Consider the following 25,379-nt stretch of genomic DNA (forward strand, 5'->3'; position numbering starts at 1 on the left):
GATCAGGAAGAAAGAAAAAACAATTCTGGATTTTTTCCTGTCTGGATACCCATACTGGCCCATCAGTGATCTGATCTACCAAGTAGGCCAGGACAAATCGTGATTTTTCTGGCCAAGTGTATTCCCACGTAAAATGGGCCACCCCCCTCGCAAGCATCAGTGCAGAATTCCCCATGCTGTCATTGCCGCATGGTTCATAGAACCACAGAGTATCTCAGGCTGGAGAGAGCCCATAACGGTCAGCGAGTTCGACCCCCTGCTCCTCGCGGGGCTACCTAAAACTAAAACGTATGACTAAACGTCATCCAGACACTCCTTGAACTCTGACCGGGATATTGAGACTGAGAGAAACAAGAAAACCCCTGGCAGCTCCAAGTAGTCACCTGCACTTCTTGTTTTGCAAGATCACGGTTTTATTTGAGGCTGGAATTATCTTTGGCTTTAGAAAAAGATACGAAAAGTTGGTCAGGATCCAAACAGGTAAAGCAGGTGTCCAATGGTGTCAATGTGTTAAACATACATACAAGCTTTTCCTATGATTTGCCTGTACGATGCATCAGTGCAGAAACAAGTTTATATTGTGGTACAGTTAAAAAAATGAAAAACCCAGACTCCCAAGGAGGAGGCAAGAAGCTATCGGTTACAACTAGCCCAAGGAAGCACGGTACAGGAATCAAACTCAGTTCAGATTAGCAATAGGGTGAGGGGGATTAACCAAAGCTAAGTACAGGATGAAATCCCTTAATGTCTCATATGGATCGTATTAACTAAAAATGAAATCTAAGGGCAAATGTAAATCATTACAGGAGTTTAAGAACCCTTAGTCACACGCCTCCAGAATACTGCCTGTAAAATCACTGGCAACACTGAAAACGTGGTAAGGAAAAAAAGAAAAGAGTTGTGGAGATCATGAAGTGGAAATTTTATCACAAAGAAACAGCTCCACCTTATGTTTGAGCAGCATGAGTATTTTGTTCAAACTTACCTTCCAAACATACATCTAGGGGAAATCCAGCCAACACAATCCACAGAACGGTCAAAAAGACATTATTACAGCAACCCTGCTCTGGAGTTATGTTTTCCACTCCAGTGTTTGCAGTGTTACTGGTGGTAATAACTATGCTCTCCACAAAACAGATGTTGTGTCACGACCTCTTTACTCTTCCAGGCTGAATGCAATGCCAGCAGTGAATTTTCTAGTGAAAAAACAATGTTATGTTCAACTGCAGTATTTTTCCACCTAATTCACAGCTGCGGGGGGGTGGGGGCGGGAAACAAACATATCCAAACGACCAGTCAGAACCCTTCATAAATTGTTCAGACTTACCAGGGAACTAGTTTTAGGTGGTATATTTCAACTCAGGTGACAGAATCTATTTGTTACTGGAAAAGTATATTTGCTTAACACAACCTGGCTTTGATCCTTTCTTTTCCAGGCTTTACTTCAGCACCAGATCATTTGTAAATGTAAATGAACTTAAAATTCATACCCAAAAAAGGGAGGTATTTTTAAAATAATTAGTCATTTCTTTTTCTTTGCTGTGAGCAGGATGAACACCTTCCTACCTTGAACACAAACATGTAAGTCCAGACTTAGGCAACAAAATACAACTGATGGTATCTAAATCGCTATACATGGACTTTGCTCAAACACCACTGCTCAGCTGAATGATAAACTGGAACATGCACGTAAACATTTCATGGTTCAGAGCACAAAAAAGATCTCCTTGGGGTCCCATGGCAAAAGGACTTGAAGGAACACAGGGATGGCATCACAAAAGAGCAAAGTGTAGGAACAAAGAGACATAATATACAGGGGGGCTAATTTGTTGTTGTTGCCAAGGTGATGCTGTTGGCAATGGCTGGCAGCCAGTGTAGCAAAGAACTAGTAGGTACTACTCTGGAGTCAGTCGGAGCAGCAGGGAGGGACATGCAACAAATTATTTTACTCATACAGAAATTAAGAAACCTGAAGCATATTTTAAAAATCAGTCTCAATTTGCCAAAGCCACCCTATATAGAGCCTTTCCCGAGCACCCTTCTAAAAAAGGAAGTATGAAAAAAGTTGAGTTAGTCCAGGCATGTATCAAAAGAACAGCACATTTTTACGTATAACCAGCACGCCATGGCCCATCAGGAGCAGCAGAACACTATTCCTTCATCTGTCCCAACTTTGTAAAAGTTGTCACAGTCACATAGATCCCGTGTACCTTGCCGCAGAGAACAAACAACAGGAAACAAAAAAATAAACCATACAGTTTTACAAATTATTTCAGAGGTGAATTTGCCAGATACTCCTGGCCTTCTATAAGAAATAGTCTCCAGAAGGTACTTAACCTGCTACTTTAATAAATATTTATAAATACAACAGTGCAAACTAGATTCCACTGATGTTTAATGTTTCCTGTGTAGTAACAGAAACATTTCCTTTGGTCTATGATGTTCTACACATATTTTATTTGTTTGACATACACATTTACATTCATCTGGGTGAAACTTATTTGGCAGTCACTGCATGTTGTCATAACCTATACACACATCAGTAGTTTGTGATGGCAACAAAAGGCACAGAAAGCGACAGATTTTGACATTTGGGAACAATTATTCTTGTTAGTGGCCAGGTGATTTATTGATAACAGATATGGCATCAAAACATTTATTAATTACAGTGCTAAAGATCAAGTGTAATTGCATGTAATACTTGTTCAAGTTCTGCATGAGCAGCTATAATTTCCATTTCAGCTTGTTTTCTTAGGACTGTAAAGCTCATTTCACTTTTTTTTTTTTCCCTTCATAAAGCTGGCTTGTAGCTAAGGGATGTCTTCAGCTAATATTTCATGGCAGTGACATTCTTTAACTATCAGTTCATCACTGTTGCTTGAAATTTCTAATGACAGAGAAATACTATGTTATCATTGAAGAAAAATTAGAGTATTACTATCACTATTATTTTTTAATTTGGTGAAGCTATCCATCAAGCAAGCTTCCCACCTTTGTAAGGCATTGATGCATCCAGACAGCAAACTTGTTACTCTTAACCTTTTTTGTCAATATTCTAGCCAGTAATCTCAAATTATACTGTGACCTGCTCATGTCTGTTCTCCATTTGCTTGATACCCACTGCTTCCACTTTTCCCTTTCCAACAAGCAAATCAGTTTTGTATTCAGTACAAATAATTGTTAAGGCAGTTCTAACACAGCAGGCAAAGAACAACAACTACCAGGAATCATCGTGTTTTCTTGGCAGTCTCAATGCAGAAGTCTTTGCTCTGAACTCTTACACAAAGTAAGTGTGTACTCTTACGCTTCTTTTGCACAGAAAAAAATTTGTAGTTAACAAGTCTGATATGTTACTAGACTACAGGTATCTCTACCATTCTTTCCTTTATTCTAAGGAGAGGTACTAAATTCACAGTCAGTTTTACCAATTGTAATATGATGATCGACTCAAATCGTAGTTAAAATTGAAAATATTAGATACACACAAAGTGGAGGGAGGGAGCAAGCTTTGGTTACCAGACACATACAAGCCTCCTCTAATACTTAGCCACTGTCTTCCTTCAACATTACCTCTACCCTAGTTTCATTACCCCTTCCCTTCTGTTTTATTTACCCCTCCTGGAGTCCCTCTATAGTTACACTTGCATTTGCTTTAAGGGACATTAATAAGTCAGCATCATCATCACTGTGCTGACCTACTCCTCTTCAAGCTGATAACACTGGCACCATCATCCTGTAAAATAAACCATAAGAACTTACAATGGATATTAAGTTACTGTGCTTCTGATTCAGTCTTTCAAAGCTTTAACTGAAATTTAAATCACTTCTTCCCAGATCGGTCTGTCTTTGCATTTTGGTCTATTCTTCATTCTATTATGTCTTCCTGATACACTGCGCAACCAGCTTTTTCTACAATTACAGCCGGACTGTGCCTTTTCACACGCATTTAGTCCTGTATAATCCCTGGGGGCTGAGCCACATGTTACCAAAGGTTGTTCGTGTTTTGTCATTCCCTCAGCACACGCCTGCCTTTCCCCATATTGGTCCCCACTTCGCAACAGCTTGTCAAGCCAATTCCAAATCTGAAAACAATTATTTTTCCCGGTCTTCTATTACTCTTTCAATGGCTGCAGTTTCACTTCCTCAAGCAGAAGAGATACCCCCTATTTTTCATTTCTATTTCTTCATTTCCCAAAATTGCAGTAAATCATATAAACACCCCCTTGTTTAAAGTGGATTTGCAAGTAAGCAGTATTTGCCAATTGCCTTTCTTTGCTCATTCGAGTCCATACTTAATATATCAAATTTTCTACTATTTTAATAGTGAGCATTCATACTCATACACTTCTATTTGCAGTCCGTGTATTATTGGTGCAAAAACTTTGATGTTTCCACTTCTGTTCCCCAATTCATTAATCCTAGGATACACTGTGCTAACTGCTTGCTCTACGTCTACTCCGAGTTCCTTCAGGAAGTGTGTATCTCGTTGAGGAAAGCATGGTCTGCACCACAACTTGACCCTTCATTGCCACGTACTCCCTGTGTCCTGTGATCCTTAGTAGAGATGAATGTTTTCATTCATATGGTGTGACAGCTTCTCCTGGGAATGTCAGAGGTTTTGATTTATCTGCCACCACCCACAGTTTCTCTCATTCTCTCGCATCAAGGCTGCCCATATGGGCTAGAACCGCAGTAGCAGCAGAGCCTGGTTAGTAGAAGAGGACCGGCCTAAATCTTGATGCAAAGTATAGGGAGAGGAAAGGAATGTTTTCCAGGTAACTTGGTATACCTGCACCGAAGTTGTCTAGATTGTACCATCTCCACTTCAGTCTCACTGGCTGAGGTCTTCTCGGCTAAATTCTGCACTGACAAATCCAACCACACCTTGCTCTTCCTGCAATGCACTTTTCAAAGATCAATGGACTCCTCTAGCAAGCTGAATGATCCTATCCACAACACTGCTTCCAACTACCACCCTGAAGCCACTTAAGCTTTTTTCAACTGCCCATTTAAGTCCCCAGCTTGAGATTTTATTGTCTAACCTTTTGTGTGTTCTTCATTACATGCCATCTGGGCTCACTTCATCACCCAATGCTGAAGACAGGCTTTTTGCAGCACAAGCACACTACTCTGCACTACCTTTCTTCTGTTCTTCCACTCTGATTCTATTCCTGTTCGTTCAATAATTCAACTTCTGAATTCAAATCCACCTTTTCTCACCCTATGGAGACTAATTTTCCTTTTCCGAACTGTAACAACTAGTCAAATTGGTTGCAGCTCTCCACAAGGCCCATACTGCAACAACCTTAACGTTGCCTTAGATGTAAGGCTCTTGACAGATTGCAAATGCTTTTCCAGCCTTCCTCAATGGATCTTCAGCCATGAAAGCTTCCTGTTCCCACACCAGAATATCTTTCAGATGATCTAAGTCCCTAAATGCTCCTCTGGATGGGGAGAAAGTCCTTCTCTCTCCTCCCCACCTGGTGAGCAGTCAGCCACAGTGGAACACTAAGTACCTTGAACGCCCAGCTACCATACCTGCATACTGTGCATTTGTTTTCAGTTTCTGTTATTCTGCTTTTCTGCTCTCAGTCTCTGCCTTTCACTCCAAAAGACCTCGTTCACCTGCGCTCTCCACAAATTTGCAATCCTCCCTCCGAGCCATTTCGCTCAGGCAACTTTTGTCAATTGCAAACAGATTCCACAAGCAAGATGTATTCAGCTTTAAAAGGATAAATCATATATTGTTTTAAATGCACAAAACCAGTGGAGCTTAAGCTAGCAAGCATAGTATATTCACGACACTAAGTGAAACTCTGAGCATCTCTACTAGCAGATGGTTCAGCAGAGAATCTCTGCAGCTCCCTAAAAAAGACCTTCAGGGCTCCTGAGCTGCCACCTTCTGCCATTTACATTCAGAGATGTGTACCTGTAGGTGGTTTTACACCTGAATCTTTAAGCTACTGTTTCAAGAAAGCAATCCTAGCTTTCTTATCCTGCATGGCTTCACTACGGACTTCTTCCACAGCTCTCAACTTTTCCTTATAAATCTGAGCCAAAGTGCTCGCAGCTGTGCAGTGTGAGATTCAGGCCATGGGTGATGACATCTACCCCCTGTTGGGCAGAGGAGGTTCCATCCAGCCTTCACCCAACCTTTCTGCACTGAGCAAGACTTGAGTAAAGCCCTAGCACTTCCCTGACCCTAGCCCCGTGCTTTAGCAGAGCTCCAGGATAAACTTGTGTAAAGCTAGTCTAATAAAGTCATCTGAGGAAAGGGAATGGGGGGGACGGGGGACAGACATGGGAGGGGGATACCAGAAACCAAAACACAACAACGGTCAGTACAATTCTGAAGGAACCACAGGAAACCCCACAGTTTCCATAGGCTAATATACAGTCCAGTCAGCCTCAAAGGGGAGTACTGTTAGAGAGCTAAAGAGTATTATCACACACTACTGCCTGAATTTTCAACGAATAATAAAAAGCCTATTTGACCAGCAAAGCAGAATGACAAGCAGTCTGTAGCAAAGTTTACTGTACTTCACGAGCCCGCGCTGCTTCTTCCAAGCGCGCCCTACTTGCCTAGAGAAGCACTTGTGCAGATACACACTCAAGAGCCTTATGTGCAGTGACAGAAATGCATTCAGATGGGAGGAACTCAGACTAAAGACCTTTCTTTCCTCAGAGGGACACTATGTTCCTTGCACGTGGTACCGTGCTCTGCCACATTTCCCTTCTTCCTTTCCTCATACCATAACGTCTCCCAACCCCTGCCAAGAGATGGCTAAAAATCATTACATAAACAAAAGAAACCATGAGTGCACTGTATGATACTTGTTTTGTCAAATTATTCCCCCCAAACCACCTTCCATTAGGAAAACATTAGTACTGTCATGTCAAGCATCCAAAACCGAAAAGAAGCCACAAACAAATTTTTCTGTGCAACCTAAATTCGCTCACTCCTTGCAAGCAGGCGGTAACATAACCTTCAGCTAGCCAACCAACACGTTCCTCATTCCACCCCAGCACAGGACTCTGGTACCAGACCTACCACATTTTTACATTGAGACTGACTAGGTTGACCTTTCCAGCAAATAAAGGCAGTATCTACACACTGGAGTTGGTTATGAATGGTTTACCAATATATGAACAAAAGTGTCAGGGGGGGAAAAAAAAAAAAGCCAAACAAAAAAAGGAAGGAATTGAAGATATTCACAAGTGATCACAATGCTCTCTCACAGGTAGCGCACAACTATGGCTCAGTTGCTCTGAGACACAAGTCTCTCTGGAACACCATCAGTGCCTTGTCTCACACTCCTCCCTCTCACGGGGGAGTTGTGAGGGAGCAAGTATCTGAAATACTCCTGCATTCAAGAAAGTTATGGGCAAAACTGCAGTCTTCTCCCAAGCTATGTTATCTTCTACCCTTTTTGAAGCTGTCTCTCCAAAGAACAAAATATTATTCTATTGGATTAGAACTACTCATATACTTTATCTGTGTTAAGGACTGCTATCACTCAATCTTTTTTTTCTTCCCAACACAGCTTTAATTATTTCAGTCTTCTTAAAGGGTTACAGATATAACCAAGAGGACAGCTGTGTTACAGTCCTTCCCGCTTTCTCAATTCAGTGAGATGGCATAAAACTTTGGAAATAAGTCACGCAGAACACAGACGGATCCGTGAATCACAAAACCTAGCTAGCAAATCAACACGCAGAGCTCTGTTAGATGCTCGCCTACCAGAACTAATGAGTAAGCCTGACAAGACACAAAACAGAGTTGTTTTACCTTTCCTCACAATTGAAGAAAAGCAACTACCCTACCTCGGCCGAACATGCAAGTGTTCACTCATCAAATCCCATCAATGAAGCTCACTGCACAGTGTGCAGTTACAGACATCCCAACTGAAAAGGGTTCATTCCTCCTTCTAAATCACAAGGTAGTGCATGAACCACAGTTCTGGTCCACAAACTCAAGAGAACAAAACATCTTTTTGTGGAAGTAATCCAAAATGCAAGAGACAGGCACTTCCTATCACTGTTTTGTTCAGATCCCCCAGCTGCTAACGCTTTTGGAGCACGCCTTGCACTTCGTTTCCATGGCCCAGCTGTACATCAGATGTGGAGAGCTTCAAACTTCATTTTAAGCTTATAATGAAAATGAACTACATTTACATAGCACTATCAGAATGCAAATGAGTTATGTATTTTGTGCCAAACAAAATCATTACATCTCAGCAGATGTATTGATGCGTTGATACAGTTCAAAAAGCCTCAGATCCTCTCTCTTCAGTATTATCTTTAAAATACGGTAATTAAGCCACAAAAAACTATGATGTTCAAACAGCAAGAAATACAAAATCCACAAAAATAATTTAAAAGTTTACCCAGAAGCCATCAAATTAGGTCTTGCTGACCTCAAAGTACTTACTCAGGCAACCCTTCATATGAACTAATAAGTCAACACCTCTTAGGGTTGGTAAACTCTGGTAAGCATTCAAGCTTACATCTATTGCCTTTTGTGCCTACTAAAGCAGATTAACCATTAAGGTAAAGCTTTAACTCCTTTTTTTTTTTCCCAAAAGAAACCCCTCGAACAAAAAAAAACCTAATAAAAATTAAAAAAAGCTGCACATATGCTCCCCCCTCCCTACTTCCCTACAAATAAAATATTTACAATACTAGAAAAGAACAAGCCGTTGAACTTTGGTTACTTGGATAGTAGCGAACACCACCTGTATTGGCAGTTGCAGCATAATCCAACTAACAAAATTCATTAACTATCAGGTTCATTCCGGCCATTTAAATAGCTTTTATCACAGCAATGCATTGTTTAAAAGCACACAAAGAAACTTGGTCATTCCAATCCATACAAACATACATTTCAACAAAAACAAAGAGGAAAAAAAAGTGACTACAATGATGCCACTTCTTACAAAAATACTACAGTAAATTTTATCAATGTGTGTGTTAGGAAATGGTATATAAGTTTCTAGGCTGATACATGAATTTAAATATAAAAGATCCTAGAAAATCTAACCAAATTTAAGGATCATATGCACCAAAGATACAAACAACACTCCAAATAAGCCTCAACTAGAAGACAAAAACAAAATTTAAGGGAAATAAATTTTATTCAGTATTATCCTATTATATAATCATCATCTCTTACAGTCATCTGAACGTCATTCATCCAACTGTTAAAAAACCCACAACACTATGTATGAAATAATATTTTTTTCTTTAAGAATACACTTTAATTCTCCTTTGGCTTGAACTAAAGGATTTCAGAACAGTGCAAAACAGCTTCATGAAATTTATAGAGAAGCACCCCATTGTGCCTTTGACAGACTGGCAAAACAGTAAACAAAAGGGAACTTTGGTCAAGTTTAATCTCAATTTTGTCTCAGAGTTTGACAGTTTGCTTCTTTAGAAAGAAAGCAATTAACAGCTTTTACATGAAGGATCACACAGATAAATAAGAAACCAGGAGCCAGCTTCATAGGCCTATACTTCCTGTCCCTCCTTGCAGTTTCCTGCCACATAAACCACATTTTTTTAAAAACCACAAAACCCTACCAACCAGCACTGAACTGCTTACAGATCAACTTTAAGAGCAATGTATCCTTAATTTGCAAATGAGCAATGATTAAGCCATCTTAAATGTCTTCCTGATTCATATGAAATTGTATTCACTTGTTGAGATGCAAGATATATTTATAAGCCATTCCAATATGAAATCAAATCAGTTCAAAACCGAAAATTCTTTAAATGCATACACAGCATTCATGTGAAAAAGGATCTGAGAGACAACACAGCTCACTAGCTGAACAGTGAGATCTCACATCACCCTATTTATGACAATACTAGCAGCAGTAGTAGTATCACTGTACAGCCCAGATCAAAAGACTAGGTAAGACAGCATGACACAAGCTCATTGGTATGGAAAATTCTTCGTTCTCCTAAGCACTTTAAGTCCAGGGCTATACAAAATTTCTCCTTCCAAGTAGTTACTAAAATTCACTGTACAGATAGAGGTATTCCCACAGTAAGGTCCCAAAGTCAGGAAGAAAAAGTCAGACCCTAAAAAGAGTCCGGAAGTTCAACCTTCTTGGTTTTTTAAAAAATGATGAACAAGTAAATAAAGGAAAAGAAACCGTATGCATTGACAGTTTATAATAAAGAAGTTTCAACCCCCTGTAATATACGTTGCTGTACTTCAAAACGAACTCCATAACTGATAGAAACGAGAAAAAAAGCTGCAAGACAACTCAGAACAGAAAAATTTTAAAGGCAAAGAACTACCCAATTCACTTAACAGGACAGAACAATGTAGTTTGTTGTATTTTGGTAGATTTCATAACTTCAGAAGGTCCAGCAAATCTCTATCGACTACCTTCCAGCCAGGCGATGGAGACACCACCATGAGCTGAGGAAGTGCATCTTTCTCCTTCCACTATCACATTTTGGCTTCTCTGTGCTAATTTTTCAGTCACCAAATTCTCATATACAGTATCTCTGGCAATATTCTCCAAGTGGAAGTTACCAGAGTTTAGAAAATGTTTCCAACAGTACCAAACCAAAACCAGACACCGGATAGCATTTCCCACTGAGCTATGGTTACCAGGATGAACTCCACAATGCCATTACAGTGAAGTATTTTTTTAAGCGGTCTAAGGATCTGCAGAGTTGTTACATAATTGAACTAAAAGCTTTCAACTGTACATGTCTGAGCATATATTTTTCATTGCTTGATGTTTTTTGGTCCACCCAAAACACTGCAAAGCGAATACTGATCACTACAAACCTGCTACTTGTACATTCTGGAACCACCAAATTCAGATCTTAGAACAGCAATAAAACAGACCAATCGTAAACCTAACATCTAATCTTACAACTTCTGAACGTCCAAGTTTTCAACAATTCAAAAAAAACTGATCAATACAAAGGTTAAGACTGAACAAGTAAAAAAACAAGACATGAGAAAAACTGATTGCAACAGAAAGTAGCATTTTTCTATCCAATAATGAAAGTTTCAATATGCATAAATCCTTGAAAGAAATCTTATTAAACTTTTTACATTTGTTTTCACCAACAAGACAAAATAATTTTTATTGAGACAAATCTGTTCATCCTGGCATATAAAAATCTCAGAGAAAACCAAAGAACAATGGAGCAAAAGTAAGAAGCTTTATGATTAACCTTCTGGAACTTCAGCATCAGCGTGATTGTACTTAACACCTTCTATAAAATGCTGCTCAAAACCTCTTTTTCCATTTAGCTAAGGCTTCAGAGTATTTTTGACAAATTAATACCCTCATAAATGAATGATAATACTGAATGAAATAATCTTACATACCTAGCACAGACACGTGCTACATATTCCATTAATTTGCATGTAAACATCTCCATTTTACAATTCTAAACACTGACAACTCAATCTCTCTGCTTCAGTAACAGTCACATGGCTATTGGTCCTTGCGCTACCGTTTTCTTCAGCTTTTGTTTTATGGGTTTTGTTGTGGTTGTTTGTTGTTTTTTTTTGTCAGACTATTTATTTTCTAACCAGTTAAGCAGCCAACCATGCCAAATAAGGACATTCTTAATTACATCTTAAGATGTAAACCGTATGATGTCTTCATACATGTGCTCTCCCAATGGTAAGAACAGGAGCTCTCTCCATGACATCTGTCAACTTGGTTATGTCAGAAGCGTGTATCTTACATCTCTTACCAAAGAGGCTGTTTGAAGAAAACTTTAGAAAAGAGTGCTGAATAAGGAGAAAATTACTCAGCTCTCTTTCACTGTACTGACCAGTTTAGAAGACAAGGTAATATTCAGTTGGCAACCTTTTACATTGCCACTTTGCTATCAATGCTTCCAATCAACACATGTGCAAACCTTCTTCTACACAGATCTTGTATCCTTTACTGCAAGCATGTACAAGAACTGTTCTGCACATGACTATTTCATGTTCCTTTCTTCATATACCGATAGAGGAACTGGCTTCTGGCAAAGTGGATCAGCTTGGTCTCTGTGCAGAACATAGTAATGAAGGTTGCTGCAAAGCACAGGGCGCCCATGCCAACATGAATCAGCCTTGCCATCCAACCCTTGCTGCAGCAGAAGAATACCTACAAAGGAAATAAGCAATTAAAGGAAAAATAGTCAGCACAAAGTATATTTCCTGTCTCAATAAAGTCTAACACCTCTCCTGATCATGCTGATCCTGATCATGATCATGATCTCCTGATCATGCATCCCATCAAGCTGAGCATGGTTTTGCCACATGCACGGATCCTACAATAAATCATCTCTAGTAGTCACACCACTTGCTTTCTTAAGAAAATTCTGTCAACAAAAAATGAGCATCAAGTAGTAGCTGGTAAATGTGGAAATTACTGTTATCTGGCATGCAGAAATATGTCGAGATATTAGGAAAACTCTGCTGATGCCATCATGCAAGCCTGCTACTTTGCAGCAATGCATTAAGCTATTTTCTAATGAAACTGGGTATCTCCCACCCCAAAAAATAAAGCTCTCCTTTCCAAGGCATAATGGATTTTCAATCTATAAAATTTTTGTATATTGAAATGCTACTGTATAAGTAATAATTAGTCTGTGCAATTATGATCTTGTAGTCTGAATAAGTGTGATAAACGTGCTCTTAGCAATTTTTGTTTCTGTTCTAGTTTTGGTTCTTTTTCCTCTATCACTTTTTTATTACAGAATTTTTAGTAACAATTTCTTTGTGCTACTGCAAAATTTCAATTATTATTAACAACTAAGGACATGGATTTATCTACTGACAGCAGGAATGTGTTAAATTTTGTTTTACTTATTAGATACAAAGTTCTCTGCCACCTACAGAAAGTGTATCAAAGATAAAATCTCTTAATATTATATGTTGCCTTGCCTGTAATGGAAGTCTTCCAGCCTGTCCTCGTAAGCCTTTTTTGCTAACAGTATTTCTCTGCTTGAGGACACAAAAGTCATTTGACACTACCCTTCACGGTGAAAGCAAAATCTGAGAAAGATGCTTACCTCTGAGAAACCGGTGATTACTCCACTTATGATATAAACGAGCACCAAAACCGGCGATGGAAGCAAGCCTGTCAAAGGTCTGTAAGTGCTTTCTTTGAAGTAATCATAGATATAGTGGATGCTGTGAGCTATTCGAATACCCATGTTAAAGCAGTTGGCAAGGATAAAGCCTACACTGCCATGCCAGTGGGTCAAGAAATAAGAGATGCACAGAAATGTGAAAGACAAGGCCAGCATAACAAAATTGTACCTAGGAAAAAAAGAAACAATTTCAAAATGCACACAGTTACAGTGTTTATTTACTAACTTTGAAGAAATACCACAATTTATTTTCTAATACAAGCAACAGAAATTATTTTACCATTTTCTAATGGGAGACAACAAATTTGAGAAGCAAGATGGTAACAAAAAAATCATTGCAAGAATGAAAAATACATCAAAAAAATCAAGTACTACATTATGTGAAGGAAATTCTGTTTTACTAATCAGCTGTATACTCTTTTCAGAAAGTCAAATTTAGTAACCATGATCAGTAATGTAAAAACGTGGATTTTTTGCTATTTTATTTTAGGAATATATTAAAGAAAAATAATGCTCAGCAAAAGATGATGCTTTATTTAGTTTCTGCTCTAAACAGCAACTTTGAAAACAACCGTACATTTTAAAGGTGTCATGAAAGCAGCCCTTGCTAAGTTTAAGACGATACTACTTCGACTATAAAAAGTAGACCTCATCAAAATTAATTTGGAAAGGCCTTGTTAGCGACAGCCGCTACGTAAACGAGAAAAGCTTGATGGTAGCACTGGGAAGGCAACCAGGCTTCAAAGTCAATAACCCAGGATGAACACAGAATCAAGAAATAAAGCAGGCTGGAAGGGACCTCAGGTCATCTAGCCCATCCTCCTACTTGAAGTACATAAACCACAGAATTCAGACCCACCACTTGGAACACTCAGAAGCGTACCTGATGTCCAGTAACAGCACATGAAAAAATTTAACAGTTGCAAGATTTCCAAGCGCATATCCACACAGAACAACTGTTCTGTTCTCATACTGAACTCCAAGCAAACCACATGCAAATTAATTACAGCAATATTCTGGGGACACTATTTCCTACCTGTCCACCTCTTCTTTGCACATCGAAGCAAAAGTAAAACACTCTGTTACTCCATTGATAGCAAGAAATAGGACATATAATGAGTAACATCGGAGGAGATCTGGACCTAAGAAACACATTAGAATGGTAAGTAGATAATTATTTCTTACATAAAACCACATTGGTTTTATACTCACTGATACCAAGAGATAAAAGTTGCAATGTTATCACTAATAACAAAAACTTAAGTTCACTTAACTTTCCTGTCTAGGTACCTTGTCAAGAACACAAATAAGGCAAAAGAAAAGTTTGTAAGAAAAAAAAAAATCATGAAAATATCCAAGAGTAGCAGTTGTTATAGTAACAGAAAAGGTACCCATCAAAAAAAGTATTTTAAGTGATTTTCTAATTAAAAATTAGTATTTACCATAACCCAAATCATCTACTGCATCAAAATTTGTGAAAATTAATCCAATAGTCATTATGAGGTAATAAAAGCAATAAAATTTATATTTTGAACACAACAGCAAGAAAAAGAGAAAGGCTGTACAATACATTCAACACTGCTACACGAAAAATGATACGGGTCAGAGATAATCTATATGTTACTTCAAGATTCTCCATTCAGACCTTAATCTTTCTCTTGTCCTCTATTAATTACAACACTAGGAAAAAAACCCATGCTTTTTTTACAAGTTAGTGTGCATCCACAAATACTCCTTTTTGATGGCTGCAATGTAGTTCACATTACCCAGTCTCCTTCTGTTTCAGTTCTAAAGAACAACTGCCCAGTGAGCAGTAAATACACTGCAGACATGGGGCATAGCTGAAGACCTTCTTTTCAAGTTTGCATAAAAACATTAGACCAAAGAGCACTCAGAACAAAAATATCCAAATGAATATAACCATTAATACCTGGTCAAGTCAGTCAGTACACACGCTCCAACATTTCATTTTCACACATTACCATTAGGTTAAAAAAAAAAAAAAATTACTCGTGAGTCTCTTGACTTGCATCCATATTCCTAAGCACAGTCCTTTCCAGTCAAGTAAACATGTCTAAAAGATTAGGCCCAGACATTCATTCTTGAAGAGAAAGAGGGACAGAATACATCATCATAAAAAAGAGTTGGCTGCCAGAGTCCAGAATGACTGACTTCCACATTTGCTTTCAAAATTAAAATATATCTGATAGAACCAGCAACAAGACAAATCAAAACAACATGCAGAAGTTATTAACATCTTTTCCTGGATATGCAGACACAGGGTTTTCCTAAAAGTCACTATACAAATGAAGCGCCAGCTTCCAAATAACAGATAAGGGTCTAAAGCAAAAATATATAAAAGCTTGATACTTAAAAATAAAAGTGTGTCTTTGGGAGTTAGAATATATCAAATGATCTTAACACTGAACGAGGTAATTGCAATTAATTTTAATATCCAATAAGCAATATTCCAAGGTTGTGGCTTGAAGGTACAGACCTCTTAACAGGTGCAACTGTCCTGAACACAATATACTGTCACATACTTTTATCTGCCCTGTAACTTTCTCTTCATTGTAATAGATGTGAAATGGAAAATGAAGCTAGAACTCTCCCACAATGGCACACAGGCAAGATCTCCAAGCAGAAATGCAACAAAAAAACCTCCTCTGAGAAGCTGCTAAATCTTAACCCAAGACAGATCAGCTAGGAACTGAGATTTACACAGGCTCCAGCTACAGAAGGAATATTTCAGAAGTCACTGATTTCAATAGGAGTTTCAAAGGAAAAAAAAAAAATCTGCTGATTTATCCAGTAATTCATAACAGCTGCAGTTTCTCTTTTTAAAGAATGGCTTTTTTGCCGGCTCTATAAATCTTTACCTGTTCCAGAACTCAGCATTGAGCCTCCATAAATATCCAGAGCCAGCTGAGAATAGGCATAGCCAAACACCGTGATGGTAAGGCCAATCAGAAGCACAAGTTTCAACAGCAATTCTAATACATTTGCAGCCATAGCAATATCATCCTGAAAAAAAATGTAGTCGGTTATGTGAATCTGAATCAATACTACGGTTATTTTCACACTCAAAAGCTACTCCGCAGGAAAAAAACCCACCGGTTTGTACACTGTAAAAGGGTGTGAAACTTACCCTTTGCTCTTTAATTATCTATACATGTCGTCTTAACTTCAAAAAATTTTCATTTTTTTATTATTATTATATATATTTATATTTATATATATATATAATATATATTTATTATTCTGTTCTACATTGTACATACTACAAACTCTACACAAATATTAGCCATGAACATGTCTTTTCAAGGAAATGCACAAACATCATTTGCACCCGTTTTAATGGTTTGTAAATGGCAAAGAAAAGCACGGCACCAGCCCAAGGCCACAGTTTTGACTCAACTGGCGGGTCAGATTTTTATTGCTGCATGGGACCACAAGATTTGCCACACCAGAACAAGTAACTTGTCAGTTCTACCACCTCATTACAAGAAGCATTCTTGTAATTCTTGTGACAAAACGTAATCTCACTATGTAGAGTGAAAACTTGTAATCATTTTGCCAGTTATAGGTATCAGGTACACTATATGTAAAACATACATAGACCTACAGCTTCCTTAGCCCACCAATGGCCTGACACATGGGATTTGTTTAACTGCGTGCTGACGTGCAAGTAGGAGGATTACTGAAAAAAGTTGTCATGATCATTAATTTCTTGCCTAGAGCACGCATGAATACTCTTCATGTAGAGCAAAGCTCTTGTTCATTTAACCATTAATACTCCACACACAATTCAAAAGCTCCAGAAAAATACAATTCTTTTCTTCGCCAAAACTCCACTCTTTGGAAACATTGTTGTTTAATACTTAACAACTACTTATATTTTCAAGTAAATCAAATATTTTTAGACAATACTTATTAAACAGAAACAGCAAGCTTCCATGATTTAAATAATTTCCTAAGTATATCTGGAAATACATGGTACAGTAGGGTTTACATCACACTGTTTGCAGCAGATTATGTTAACTTCACTTATATACAAGACCGTACTATGCCACTGCACATCTTAATTTCTATTTCATTTGCATTTTACCTATTTTCTTTTACTTTTAGCCCAGTGTCACTTGACATTTTTGTTCGCCACTGCAACTTTTCAATTTTAACAGCCTTTATACTCAAATTTAAACACACACTTCTGTAACACAACTTCTGTAACAAAAATCAAGCATTTAACATATAATTAATCCAAAATAAACATACCTGCTTCTGATCCTTTACAGTCTTCCCTCTTTCCAACACTTTAGCGAAAAAGACATAAAAACTCTCCTCAATAGGCAGGAAGATAAACCTGGCCACCAGTGAACCAAGATTACTCACAATATCATATACACCTTTAAAAAGAAAAGAAAAAAAAAAAAACATAGCAGCAACCTGTAATTTTTTTAGATTAATTTTAGTTCCAAGTCTTTAACAATTACATAAATTCTAATTTAACATTTTCACCAAACAAAGGGAAAGCAAGTGGAATTTAGAATTTAGTGGAACATTAAACCAGCGTTCCTTAAAAATTCTGACAATCACAGCAAAGAGCTCGCTCATAGATGGCAAAGCTACGACAAAAGCATTAACTACGGAGATGTGAATCTCGTAACAGCACCAAGCCACATTTAAAAATTCTTACTGCAGAGGACGTTAAACGATCCTGATTAATTTCACAGAATGAGAACAGGAATGTAAGGATTTAATGATACAGTGGAAGATATCAGTGAGACGTTCTTCATTCTTTTCACTTTCACTGCAGTGGAAGAGCAATCCTACATGACATTTTACCAGCACTTCCATCCTTGGCAAGATACTGCTCCAAACCTGCGTGTGTGTGTGTGTGTGTGTGCAGTCACTGAGAGTACACAAAGTCAAGCATATGGATAAGCACATTACATAGTCACAGGGAAGTAACAGAACAAGGTACTGGCTCATTTCCTAGGACTTGGAACCAGTATTTCTTAACATTTTGAGAATACAGGCATTTTTGTACTCATTGCTCTTTTAAAAAGCCTTCAAGTAAGAGGCAGCTCAATTGTTCTGCAAGGGAGGAGAATCAGAAGTGACTGCAGTTACAGGTGGCAAGTGCATACACTCAGTATTTATGGGGGAACATACTACTGCCAGCAATTAAAAGTAATTCAAACCAGCCAAGAAACTTGTATCAGTGTGTCAGTAATTACAGCCTATTTTCGCTCCCCAAGCTATAAAAGACCAAGTCATATAAAGTGCTGCCAGCTCAGGCATCTGAATGGCTACTGCCATACATTAACCATACTGAATTCTTTTACAGAACAATTCAGTGTTTATAGCATTGCATCTCAAAAATTATATTCTTGCCATAACCTCTAACACAGATTCAAAAGGAAAGACAGCAAACAGAATCACAAAAACTGAATACAGACAACTATAATACATCAGATATTACTGAAGTGTTTTTTTAAAAAATGAAAACACATACATGGTATCACATGTCCGATTAGTAAGTTTTGATCCAAAGAAAAACTAAAATAAAAATCCAGGACCTTACATTATTTTCTATATCTACATCAATCATTCCCTGAAGTCAGAAAGGCTTTGAAATCTCAGATTTTCAAGTTATCATCAAACACTTTTTGTAATTTCCAGAACTACCTGAAGAGCAGTGACTAAGAAAACTATGTCACCATTCCACAATACCATCACACTTACCCTGATCTCCAAAATTTAATACGTTCAAAAAAGTCATCACGTATCGTTCACCTGTAAGTTCAAAATAAAGAACTTAAGTATTGGGAAAGATTGAGGAATTTGTTCTTGTTCAGACAGTTCCAATTTTAAATACTCAGAGGGGCAAACAGGACAGCACCTAGTTCAGAATACCCTCAAAAACTTCATTCAGGTTAGTAACGTCTACTGGCAACAATCTCTGAAAGTCACACACAGACACAGACACGTGATTTCTCAAGCTTTAAGTCAATTTTGGAAATAGTATTCACTAGCCCTCACCCTCTGTCAAAATCTGTTTCAAGAAGGATTGTTTGAAGAAACTCCAAGTCAACCGTGCTTCCTTCCAGTTAACAAAGGTCTGCAAAAAAAAGTGCTGCAATGTAAGAAACATGATTGAAACTACAGAGTAGATACCGAAAATACAAAACCAGTACAATACTCTAGACTAGCTCTCACTATACTGATGAGAAAACCCACGATGTCATAGTTACTAATAACTAATCTAAAATATTGCTAAATTCAAGCACCAATATCACTCTAATCTGCAAAGACTTCTTTCTTCCCTTGCTGAAAATTACTGTAGTTGCAGATAAAGTACCCAAAATACTAATCAAAGTTAGAGACTGAAAAAAAACGCAACCTCTTTACCTGTTTTACCTGTTTAGCACACCAATGTAACTTCCACCTACACTGTGGGTGTCAACCGTCTAATGCTCTTCAAACTGTCCTCAGGAGTCTTGCAACCAAGAACTGCCCTTATTTCAATCTGTACATCTTTTTCCAAAATGTCGTCTTCTTCATTTGCCTCATTTTCTTTTGAGAAATATTTGAGTATCTGTAGCATGCCATGTACCACCACCAGGTTTATTTTGTGGAAAAGTCAAGCACCAAAATCCAAGGGAAAATGGTTCTAGCTTCTTTCCTGCCTTGGATCCAGTGACACTTGGTCATTCCGCTGCACGCTGCAGATGTTCTATCTCCAGTTAACGGTTTGTGCAACGATACTAAAAGGTAGGTCAGCAGCAAGTCCATCACCACAAAGAGGTCAAGTTTCATAACATTTTCCTGACAAAGACTTTACTAACGTCAGCTACAAACAGAATTTGTATGTCATTTCCCCCTTATTTGCACATATCTTCTACAGTGCAGATATCCCCAAAATCACTCAAGTAACTCCACTATCTCAAATTAATTTTCAAATCTCTCTCAAAAAAGACTTAAAAAAAAATAATCAAGAAATAATATTAAGAAAAACCTACCTCATCTTCCACCAAGTTAGGTAATAGAGCTTTCAATCTAGCAACAGGAAATGACTTCTTTGTGGCTTCAGGAGATCCCAAAAACATCCCAAAATAAATAACATAGCACATTACCAGAACACTGGCATACAAAAGCTGGAAAGATAGGGAAAGAAAGAAGAAAAGCTAACAGTGATATAAAATTAACTCACAAATGTAGAATTACTGCTAGAATTATACACTAGAGTTCCAAATTTAGGGAAAATTTAGTAAGTAGTCCTTACTCCTGTCAAATATTAAACTAAAGACTTCAACACCTCTCAAGAATGTTATTAATCTATTTCTTTTTTTTTTCAATCTGTAGCTTATCACAACCCTTTGCTAACTTTTATGTTCTATCCAGCACTTCTAAAATGATTATTTGAAGTCCAATTGTAAAGCAATTATTCACCCAGTCAACACTGTCTATATATCTTAATTCATAGAATCGTTTATGTTAGAAAAGACCTTTTAAGATCAGCAAGTTCAACCACTAACCCAGCACTGCCAAGTCCACCACTAAACCATGTCCTTCAGCACCATAAACCTACAGGTCTTTTAAATATCTCCAGCGATGACAACTCCACCACTCCCCTGGGCAGCCCATTCCAATGCTCGACCACCCTTTCGGTAAAGAAATTTTTCTTAATATCCAATCTAAACCTCCCCTGGCGCAACTTGAGGCAGTTTCCTCTTGTCCTATTGCTTGTTATGTGGGAGAAGAGACCAACACCCACCTCGCTACAACCTCCTTTCAAGTAGTTATAGATAGCAATAAGGTGTCCCCTGATCTGCCTTTCCTCCAACTTTGAGCTGTTATAAGCTACCTATATATAGATGTGTGTATATATATACATATATAAGGTGTGTATATATATAAAAGCTACCTATACACAGCCGCTGCAAAAACTGGGGAAAAAAAAATAACCTTATGTGCACATTTGAAATGGGTCACGTGTTTATTTCTAGGTGAACTGACAGTGCACAGGCCACAACCCTATTTCTCAGACACCAATATATCCCTTCTTTATTGTAGTAAAGAAAAAGCTTTAACCTGAATACATTAAACATGATTAGCACCTTCTGATAAGGTGAGCAAGGTTGGTGGTACAGGCTGATAAAGTTACATGTGACTATATTCTCTACACAGCAAAATCCAAAGTCTAACTAATTCTGAAGCCAGGTGGTGAACAGTCTTCAAGCATTAGAATGTGTAACTCACCGTAACAGTCAACATAAAGCATATACAGAATAACATAACCTGAACTGCAAAATGTGCCTTCGCAAACAGAACGTGCTTTCTTGTACCTCCATCAAATTGCTCGAGGTCAAACCTCCTCCCAGGGGCATTTTCTTTCACCTCCCCCAAGTTATCAGGCTAAATACCAAAAGCAAATAAAAGTTCACACGGATCACAAATTCATAGGAAAAGAGAATACAGGAAACTTACCTGAGCCAAGGAAAAAATGTAGAGGCCCCACTGAGGATAAAGGACTACTAAAATAACTGTCAAAATGCATTTTGACACTACTGAAAGGCTTTCAGCAATTACCTTTAAGAAAGGGAAAATCATAGATGTTTATTTTAATACAAATTTAACCACACACCCAACTTCAAAATACATTAGTTTCACACACAGAATTTATGCAGAAATACAAGACTTTTGAAGTCACTGACACTTTATCAGAGTCTCTTTGCTGAGACTGCCATCTCAGATTGTGATTTCTCTGTAAATTTTACATTCTTGCGTTTCACAATCCCTCCACTGCACTTTGCCAGTCCTTTTGTACAGGACAAAAGGGGAAGTTTTGTTTCACACAATCAGGTTTACAATTGTTGCATTTCACAGTTTCACACTAACAATCAACTGAAATGCAAAACTGTGGAAGCTGTGTCTCTCCCTCGGATTAAAACTCACGATAAAGTACTTAATGATCAGTAAGGTGATAACTTCTAAATAAACCAACTTCCTAGCTTTAATAGGTACAAGTTTATATCTATGTTACAACTATGTCACACAGTACTAAACAATACACACATTTTTTTAATATGCTTGAATACACAAAGATCTAGTTCAGTAATTTCTTCTCCATAAAGATAATTCTCCACACACATACACCCCGTGTACTTTACTAACCTTAAGTCTCACCAACAAATGAGCTTGTGCTAAAACCCAGAATGGTTCTCCCAGAAGTTCGATAATTGCAGAAAGACCAAATGCCACCACACCAGCCTGATAATGAGGAACCACAGAAGGATCAGGTACTTCAAGAAAGTGTAGCCAGACTAAGCCCAAGAAAATAGACCAAAACACACCAAAAGGGACTCTGAAAAGTTAACGTAAAAACAAATCAATAGAAATGTTACTTTAACATAAAAAAAGAAATGTAGATTCAGATGTCACACATAGACATAACTTTCAAAAAAAAAAAAGCCCCCAAGGAATAAATTTCTTTAATTTCTACTTTTACTATACCAAGAATACATTTCTTTTTATTTTGTAACAAACATCTTTAAGGCACTCTCTACAAGACACAGAAAACATTTCCCCGACTTGTCTATTTTCTACTCAAGCACATAACATATTTGTTATTAAGTTAGGTCAACTATCTGCATTTCTTGTTCCCTAAGACTGAACAATTCTGGTCCCTGTCATACTGCAAACCCCTCATGGCCACTATTTTTACTGTCTGTGGTTACCAGGGGTTAGGCAAGCAAGCTTTGGTGGATCTTGCTCTAACAGATAAAGATACCACCACTCAACTGCTAGTCTCACTCTTCCAGAAATCACTGGTTCTCCAGAGAGCGACAGCAGAACGAGCAGAAGAAAATGCATGCCTGCACCTCAGGTATGCCAGTTGACAATGCTCTACTGTAGCTCAGAGCCACTTCGATTAGTGACTAGCTAAGAAGTCAAACTAGGCACAGGAGTGCAGACGTGTATTACCTTCTGTTGACACTGCTTCAGGAACACGAAACTTCTAGCAGAGTGCAGAAAGTTTTACATCATTGCAGCAGGATCTATTTGACCCTCCCATTATCAGATCCCTAGGGTATATGACACCAAGCTCCTATGATGTGTTTCAGATCCTTCAAGAAAGTTAATCTTCATTTTAAATTATGCTTCTCTACAAGGAAAAATTTAAAAAGAAAAGGTGCACACCATCATTGTTAACTCTACCATTTAATGCCTATTAATGGCTATCAAATAGTAGAAAACTGACTATAATACAGCCAAGAGAACAGATCTATCTAATGTATTTACGATATTACTGTTAAACCTATCCCTGAAAATGACAGTCCCTCTTCTTTATACCTGGAAGCAGACAACCATGCATAACCCTGCAATTCCCGGGCCAGATCTACTTAATGCTGTGCAGTCTGAGGTAACATCAGTAGGGTGTTCCAATGGAAGACTGCTATTTTGTCATGCAGGGGTAGTTTTCCACCATACCAGGCAGGTAAACTTACCTCCCAGCCCACCTAATTCCAGCTGCACAGCTGCTAGATCTGACAGAAGGGAAGTAGCAGAAAGATGTATCCAGGAACCAGAAGGGAAAAACACATCATAAAACCCACTAACATGCAATGTGCGACTACACTCTGGAAAGCTATCCACTTTTTGCTAGAAACAGCACTGCAGTTGAAACAAGTAGTCACACTTACTCCCTGTTGCTTCAATCCAACCTTTTCACATTTCTCCTACCCAACACAAACATTTACGTTGCCGTGCCATTAAACCATGTAAGGGCTCAAGACTTTGAAAAAAATTAGTTTGAAGGGGAAAAAAATAACTAAAGCAGCGTCATAAATGCACATCAAGTAATAAAAGAGCAAGACTGAGCAGGCACAGGAAGAAAAAATAAAAGTCTAAGCATTTGTGCAACAGGATTTTCCTTTAACAGCTACAACATAAATAAAACTCCAGGGTAACAGACAGAGCAAACGGCTCCTGTTAACGCCTTCGGCCATGCACTTTCCCACGTGCTCCGAAAAGAGATCAAGTCCATAAATGCTAAAGCAACAGACTCGACCAGCTTCCTGCATCAGTCCCGAAACATGAACGCGGCTACTAAATGCTCAGTGCTGAAATAATAACCTCAGTAAATAAATACATGCTCTCATTCTGTGAGCTTTCAGGTAAGAATTAGAAATAAGTTCCACAGAAGTAAGTTTTTAAAGTTATCTTACGTCAGCCACAATAGATTAATTGTTTTGGTCCAGTTTCGCTTTGTACTTCCACTCAAGCAAGCTCTGCGAAATGCCTCCCTGGCAAGGAAGACAACTGTTGAATACAGCAGAGTTAGCCTAAAACGGGGGGAGGAAAAAAAGAAGAGAAAACAATTTCTTTACATACTCGTTCTGGAAACTTTTGCACAGAAGCACTGCTCACAGTTTTTACACAGGACTACCTGACAGAAAAACCTAATGGATACACAAAGAAAACACGGTGATGTGAGGTAAACTATCACCATAAAAGGAGGAGAAAGTGATTATTCAAATGGCAAAAATACTTCATGCATGCTATAAACAAAAAACGCAGTTGCAAAATTTATCACATAGCAACAGCGTATAATAAGCAGTTGTGTCTAGGTTTTCCACTGCAAGCCGACAGGTAGGACAGGCCAGCAGTCCCTCTGTTTCAGGCCAAAGAACAACTCGGGAGACTTTCAGCGACCGCACGCTGTACGCAGCAGTAAATGAACCAGCGCTATAAAAGCATTATTACCGACACAGCCCCCAGCCCCGACATCCCGCAGCACACACGCTCTCCCAGAAGCCGCCTCACGCCGCAGCCCCGCTCCCGGGGCAGCCCCGCGGGCGGCGGGCTCAGGCGAGCCGCGCCCGGGATGGGGACGTGGGACGGGGGCTCCCAGGCCCGGCTGCTCCCCAGCCGCCGCCTCACCTCACGTTGACCACGCCGATGAGCTCCCTGGAGAGGTAGCGCAGAGTGAAGGCGTTCAGCCCGAAGGTGACCCCCCGGAACAGCACCTGCGAAGGAAGCCGCACGGGAAACACCTGCGGGGCCAGCGGGGCTGCGGCGGCTCCCGCCAGGCACCGCGGAGGAGGAGGAGGAGGGAGGCGGCCCGGGGCGGCCCCGCACCTGCAGCACGGCGCTGGAGGAGGCCAGCCGGGCGGTCTGGCTGAGCACGTCCTGCGAAGCCATCGCCTGCCCGCCCTGCCCCGCCGGCAGGAAATGGCGCCGTCGCG

At 38.8% G+C, this 25,379-nt stretch overlaps 1 protein-coding gene across 1 annotated transcript; it reads right to left on the bottom strand.

Annotated features, from left to right (window-relative positions):
* Positions 1 to 2,604: 2,604 nt before the first annotated feature.
* On the bottom strand, positions 2,605 to 25,364 carry RFT1 (RFT1 homolog). The gene is made up of 13 exons (XM_040590993.1): positions 25,273 to 25,364; positions 25,075 to 25,160; positions 24,360 to 24,476; positions 22,306 to 22,495; positions 21,619 to 21,720; positions 20,151 to 20,285; positions 19,171 to 19,249; positions 18,874 to 18,924; positions 17,401 to 17,531; positions 16,005 to 16,149; positions 14,162 to 14,267; positions 13,045 to 13,294; positions 2,605 to 12,134 (listed from the first exon to the last, which is right to left on the bottom strand). The coding sequence occupies exons 1-13, from the start codon at positions 25,333 to 25,335 to the stop codon at positions 11,970 to 11,972; spliced, it is 1,620 nt and encodes a 539-aa protein (XP_040446927.1). The 5' UTR covers positions 25,336 to 25,364; the 3' UTR covers positions 2,605 to 11,969.
* Between the last annotated feature and the right edge of the window lie 15 nt (positions 25,365 to 25,379).

The sequence above is a fragment of the Falco naumanni genome, chromosome 4 (genome assembly GCF_017639655.2).
Source record: "Falco naumanni isolate bFalNau1 chromosome 4, bFalNau1.pat, whole genome shotgun sequence".
NCBI classification, from domain to species: domain Eukaryota; kingdom Metazoa; phylum Chordata; class Aves; order Falconiformes; family Falconidae; genus Falco; species Falco naumanni.